At 36.0% G+C, this 6,645-nt stretch overlaps 1 protein-coding gene across 6 annotated transcripts in view; it reads left to right on the top strand.

The window, feature by feature from the left end:
• SLC6A13 (solute carrier family 6 member 13) overlaps positions 1 to 6,645 on the top strand; it is a 45,159-nt gene that overhangs the window by 14,801 nt on the left and 23,713 nt on the right. For 5 of the 6 annotated variants that reach the window (XM_019654141.1, XM_019654140.1, XM_019654144.1 and 2 more), the window contains 2 exons: positions 1,269 to 1,403; positions 3,559 to 3,699. In XM_019654141.1, the coding sequence (XP_019509686.1) occupies positions 1,269 to 1,403; positions 3,559 to 3,699 (276 nt within the window). Of the gene's footprint in view, positions 1 to 1,268; positions 1,404 to 3,192; positions 3,469 to 3,558; positions 3,700 to 6,645 lie in introns of all 6 variants that reach the window. The other variant, XM_019654145.1, reaches the window with a different exon arrangement.

Raw genomic sequence — 6,645 nt, 5'->3', positions numbered from 1 at the left:
TTCAAGTTCACTAATCTTTTCTTCTGCTATGTGTAATCTGTCATTAATCCCACCTAGTGTATTTTTCATTTCTCATATTGTGGTTTTTACTTTTAAAAGTTTGATTTGGATCTTTTCAATATTTTTCATGTCTCTGTCTAACTTTTTGAACACATGAAATGCAATTATAATAACTATTTTAATGTCCTCTTCTGCTTATTCTAACATCTATGTAAGATATGGGTTGGTTTCAATTGGTTGATTTATCTACTCATTATGTGTAATATTTCCTGCTTCTTTGTTTTCCTGGTAATTTTTGAATGGCGAATTTTGCCTTACTTGTTGCTGAGTATTTTTGTGATTCTAAAAATTCTTGAGCTCCTTTCTGGGACCAGTGAAATTATTTGATCCTATTGGATTTTGCTTTTAAGATTTGTTAGGCAGAACCTGAGTTGTGCCCAATCTAGGGCTAATTATTCCCTTCTACTGAGGCAATGCCTTTTCCTCCCAATGCCCTTGAATCCTGAGATTATCTGTGTGAGCACCATGATCTCAGTCTTTTGAGTGCTTTTATTTTCTTTCATCTTGCATAGTTTCCTCACATATAAGTGCTGACCAGTATTCAGTTGAAAGCTAGAAGGCAATCCTCTGCAGATACTTGAATCTCCCTCTCTGTGCAGCTCCCTCCTCTCCAGTACTCTGTGAAGTCCCTCATCCACTTTGCCTGCAGATAAAGGTCCAAAGTGGAGAAAATGACAGTATTTCTAGCATCCGTAGACTTGTCTCATCCAATGATTGTGAAAACAGAAGCAGAAAGATTACTAAAGGGAAATCTGATTTCAGCCTGCTAAAAGTTTCTATCTAACACTCAGATCAATCATCTCCTTGAAAAGAGTTACAGTCTGTGTCTGTGTTAATGCTCCTGGATATCCATTATTCAATGAGCTCCTTGTTATTGCCACAAGTTATGTATTATTTGGGCAATAATTGATGTTTGATGGGGAGCAAGCCTTGGTAGGTATAGACTGAAACTTCAGAGTGAAAAAAGGGACTGGTTAGATTCCAGGTAGGTTGGTGACTTTTTTTTTTTTAAGTTGGTGTATATATATAGCAGAGTTTTTAACTCTGCTATATATAGTTCCTGACATCTGGGTAGATGTCCCCTGTAGTTTTTCATGTCCCTGCCCCTGGGATTCTGATGGGCAGTATGGGATGATAATGGGAAAAGATGAATGTGGACCATGAGGAGGCTAGTGCCAGGTAACGGACAGCCTGTTTCCCACCCACAGGTGCCTTTTTTATCCCCTACCTCATCTTCCTCTTTACCTGTGGCATTCCTGTCTTCCTCTTGGAGACAGCACTGGGCCAGTACACCAGCCAGGGAGGCGTCACAGCCTGGAGGAAGATCTGCCCCATCTTTGAGGGTGAGTAGCTGTGTGTCTGATTCCAGGGTATCTACACTTAGGGTTGTACACCTTATTTGGAATGACTGGATTGTTTAGCAGCAGTGCTAATTGAGATAAGACTCTGTGTCTTTATGTTAAACCCTCCATTTTTATGGGCCCAATACTGAGCTAATCACCCAGTCCATGTGAAAATGGAGAAGATGGGGATGAGGATGGGGCTAATACTTTAGGTTAAAGAAGTAGGGTGCAAAGCTATGTTAGCTATACATTTTAAAAACATGTAACAATGGTTCTGTATTTTTGAAAACATAATCAATTAGAAAACATTTAAAAAGTAATTTTAAATGAGAAAAATATAATTAATAATTCTACCATCTTGACACAATAGCTATTTAAAATTAGGGTGTTTTATTTCAATATTTCTTTCTATGTAGGATTTTCTGAAGTTTCTATTTTGAAATAATTATATATTAACAGAAAGTTGTAAAAAACAGTACAGCGAGGTCATGTGTATCTTTCACGCAGTTTTCCCCAATGGTAACATCTTACATCACTTAGAACAATATCACAACCTAGAAATTGACATTGCTATCCAGATCTTATTCAGATTTCACCAGTTTTCCTTGAACTCATTTGTGTCTGTATAATTCTGTGTAATTTTACCTCTTTGTGTGCATAGATTTGTGTAACCACCACTACAATCAAGATGCAGAACCATCCCATTACCACAAAGATCTCTGTCATGCTACTCCGCTATGGTCATTTTACCCCCCCCCATCCCTAACCTCTAGGAACCACTAATCTATGCACTGTCTCCATAATTTTGTGATTTTGAGAATGTTATATAGATGGAAGCATACGTCATATAACTTTTTGAGATTGGCTTTTTCACTCACCATGATGCCCTTGAGATCCATCCAGCTTGCTTGTTCTTGTCTCAATAGTTCTGAGTATTATTAGTCCATGATATGGATATATCACAATTTATTTACCCATTGAACAACATTTGGATTGTTTCTAGTTTTGAGAGTTTTATTTCATTTTTTCTTTCTCTATCTATAGAGTTTACATATCTATTAATAGGGATTATGCACACTTTATAGCTCTGTTTTTCAGTTAGTGTTATTTTCCATTTTCTACACAACAATCATTTAATGATTACATAAGCTTCCATCAAGTATATATGTCATAATTTACTTAACAATTCTTTGTTTTGGACTTTTTCTTATTTTCAATTACTTATATAAAATTGTTATATTCTGCTATTATGTATATTTGTTGAGATAATTCCCCTTTTTTGGAATTATTTCTTTGGCATAAACTCCCAGGATTAGGGTCACTAGGTCAAGTGGATGAGCAAGTTGATGTCTCTTGATCTGGCTTACTAAATTGTCCTGTGAAAGTACTATATGGACTTAGAGTGTCACTAGATAGCTTTCCTTCCTATCTTTAACAACTCTGAGCTATGTGTGGTTCCCAAACTTGTCTGCATATTGGTACTAACTGGGGAGCCCTCAAAACATCCTGAGGTCTGTACTCCACCCCCAGAGGTTGTGATTTAATTGGTCTTGGGTCTGGCCTGGGTTTTGGAATTTTTAAGCTATCCCCAGTTAATTCTAATATGCAGACAAGTTTAGAAATCATTGAGTTATCATTTGTAAAAATCTTCACTAGGACTGTAGATGCAGAAAGGTACCTCATTATTGTTTGATTTTGCACACTTGCAATTATGAGGGCGGATCTATTTGTATTTTTCTCCTATGTGAATTATCTGTTCCTGCTGTTAACATATGTTTTTATATTTCAGAAATACATCAGACTAATTCCAGGGAACATTAACTATTGGAATCTCGGAGTTAGTCTCACACATTTTAAAATAACTTTGAGTCAGTAAACTTTCAGAACCTGATAAAGATGACAGTGCACAGGAAGCCCGGATAAGGCAGCAGGAGGCAGGGAGAGAAGTCCCCGCCTGCCGTGGGGAGGGCTGTGGGAGCGGGAAGCACGCTCCTGCTGCTGGAAGGGAGAGGAAGGAGCCAGGAGCCTGGGCCCCAGCACTCCTTGATCCAGGATGCTGACAGTGGTGTGTGAGCCCTCTCCTAAACAGGGGTGGGTCATGTGTGAGAAACCTGTGCACTGTCGCTAGCCCAGTTCGGCTCCTTTCCCTCTCCAGGCATCGGCTATGCCTCCCAGATGATCGTCATTCTTCTCAACATTTACTACATCATTGTCCTGGCCTGGGCCCTCTTCTACCTCTTCAGCAGCTTCACCATCGACCTTCCCTGGGGAAGCTGCCGCCATGAGTGGAATACAGGTAAGGTCACCTCCGTGGTCCGTTTCCTCTTCCTGCTCTGCCGTGACCCAGGGGTGGGATTGTCCTCGCATCTCAGACAACCCAATTTCCAACCACAACTTAGGGACTCAGTAGAAATCTGCCGAGTAGAGCATGGAGAACTTACCTCAAAGATAAGAGCGAGGGCCTGCGGAGTGGNACAACAACCTGTCTGGTCCCCTTCCCCAATTCCCGACACTGTTCCCCTCCCCCAATTCCCCAATAAAAATCTTAAAAAAAAATTTTTTTTCTTTAGTAGAAATAAGGCTATTGAGATTATCTACTGCTTGTGTAAGCTTTGGTAGTTTGTATTTTTCAAGAAATGTGTACATTTTACCTAAATTGTTGCTTTATTGACATAAAATTATTTATGTATTTTCTTATTATCCTTTTAATATCTGTAGACTCTGTATTGATGATATTTCAGTCATTTGTCATACAGGTAGTTTGTGTCTCCTAGAAGTTTATCAACTTTATTGATTATCTCAAAGAACCAGCTTTTGGTTTCATTGATTTTCTCTCTAGTTTTCTATTTCACTGATTTCTACTCTGATTTTTATTATTTCCTTTGACTGTGTTTCATTTACTTTTATTTTTCTCATTCTTAAGGTGGAAGCTGAAGTTATTGATTTGAGACTTTTCTTTTTCTAATAATATTTGGTACTATAAATTCTCCTTCTAAGTACTGCTTTAGCAGCATCCCATACATTTTGATATGTTGTGTTTTCATTTTGTTTGATTTAAAATACTTTCTATTTCCCTTTGGATTACCTCTTTGTCACTTGGGTTATTTAGAAATGTGTTACCTAATTTCTAAATGTTAGGGAATTTTCCAAATGTATTTGTCTTATTGATTCCTAATTTGTTCAGAGAACATACTTTGTATAATATGACTTGAATCCTTTGAAACTTACTGAGATTTGTTTTGTGGCCCAGATTATGGTCTATCTTGGTAAATATTCTAGGTGCACTTGAAAATCATATATATTTTACTATTGTTAGATAGAGTGTTTTATAAACATCAAGTAGGTCAAGGTGATTGATGTGGTTTTCAAATATTTTATATTCTTACTGATTTTTTTATCTACTTGTTTTATTAATTATTGAGAGAGGGATATTGAAATCTTTTACTTGAATTAGGAATTTATCTAGTTTTCTCTAGGAATTTATCTAGTTTTCTCTGTAGTTCTCACTTTTTTTTCAACTTTATTGGGGAACAGTGTGATTTTTTCAGAACCCATGAGCTCCAAGTCAAGTTGTTGTCTTCAGTCTAGTTGTGGAGGGTGCAGCTCACTGGCCCATGTAGGAATCAAACTGGCAACCTTGGTTGTTAAGAGCCTGTGCTCTAACCACCTGAGCTAACTGGCCGCCCCTGCAGTTCTCATTTTTGTTTCATATATTTTGAAGCTCTGTTATTAGGCACATATGCATTTAGGATTCTCATGTCCTCTTGAAGAATCGACCTGTTTATCATTATGAAATGAATTTCTTTACCTCTGGTAATAGTCTTTGCTCCAAAATCTACTTTTTGTGATATTAAGATAAACACTCCAGCTTTTTTTTTTTTTGGCTGAGTATTAGCATGGCATATCTTTTCTAATCCTTTTACTTTTAACCTATTCATGTCTTGATATTTACAGAGAATTTGTTTTAAGCAGCTTGTAGCTGAATCTTGCTAGGATTTTTTTTTAATTTAACTAATCTGACAATCTCTACCTTTTATTTGGGATATTTAGACTACTTAAATTTAATGCTTATGGTTAAGTTTAAATTTATCATTTTATTATTTGTTTTCTATTTGTCCTATCAGTCCTTGTTTCCCTTTTTCCTCTCCTCTGCCTTTTTTTTGATTAATTAAATATTTTTTATTATTCTATTGTTGGCTTTCTTCCTCGTTTATTTATGAGCCATAACTCTTTGCTATGTTACTTTAGTGATGGCATTAGGTTTTGTAGTATGCATCTTTAACTTATCGCAATTTACCTTCAAGTGATATTATGCCACTTTACATATAAAACCTCATAATAATCCACTTCCATTTCTGTCCTCCTCGCCTCTGTGCTCTTGATGTTACACACTTTACCTTTACATGTTATAAACTCCATACTACATTGTTACTATTTTTGTTTAACCAGTCAGTTATCTTTCAAAGAGATTTGAATAGCAAAAGTTCTTATGTGTTTACCTATGTATATAGTTATCATTTCTAATGTTCATCATTCCTTTGTTATAGATTGATATTTCTCTCTGGCATTATTTCCCTCTGCCTGAAGGACTTTCTTTAACATTTTTTGTAGTGCAGCTCTGTTGGTGATGAATTTTTTTAGGTTTTGAATGTCTTAAGAAGCATTTGCTTCATTTTCATTTTTGAACAGTATATTTATTGGGTATAGAATTCTAGCTTGACAGACTTTTTTCCTTTAATACTTTAACAAATGTGCTTCCTCATCTCTCCCTTCTCCCTTGCATTGTTTCCAATGAAAAATTTAATGTCATCCTTATCTTTGTTCCTTTTTATCCTTTGATTCCTTTTAAAATTTCCTCTAAAAACTCTTAAATCACTGGTTGAGATAATTTGATTATGATGTCCCTTGCTAGTTTTTTTCAAGTTTCTTATTCGGGAGCTCATTGAGCTTCTTGGATATGTAGAATTATAGTTTTCATCAAATTTGGAAAAATTTCAGCCATTATTTCTTCAAAAAATTTTTTTGACCCCTCTTCCTTTTTTGTCTCCTTCAGGGACTCTAATTACAAGTATATTAGGCACCTCAAGTTGTCCCACAGCTCACTGGCATCTATTTTTTTTTAATTCTCTTTTTTCTCTGTGTTTTATTTTGGATAATTTCCACTTTTGTCATTCAAGTTCACTAATCTTTTCTTCTGCTATGTGTAATCTGTCATTAATCCCACCTAGTGTATTTTTCATTT

Source organism: Hipposideros armiger, unplaced genomic scaffold, assembly GCF_001890085.2.
Source record: "Hipposideros armiger isolate ML-2016 unplaced genomic scaffold, ASM189008v1 scaffold_213, whole genome shotgun sequence".
NCBI classification, from domain to species: domain Eukaryota; kingdom Metazoa; phylum Chordata; class Mammalia; order Chiroptera; family Hipposideridae; genus Hipposideros; species Hipposideros armiger.
This window is presented reverse-complemented; position numbering and strand designations above follow the sequence as displayed.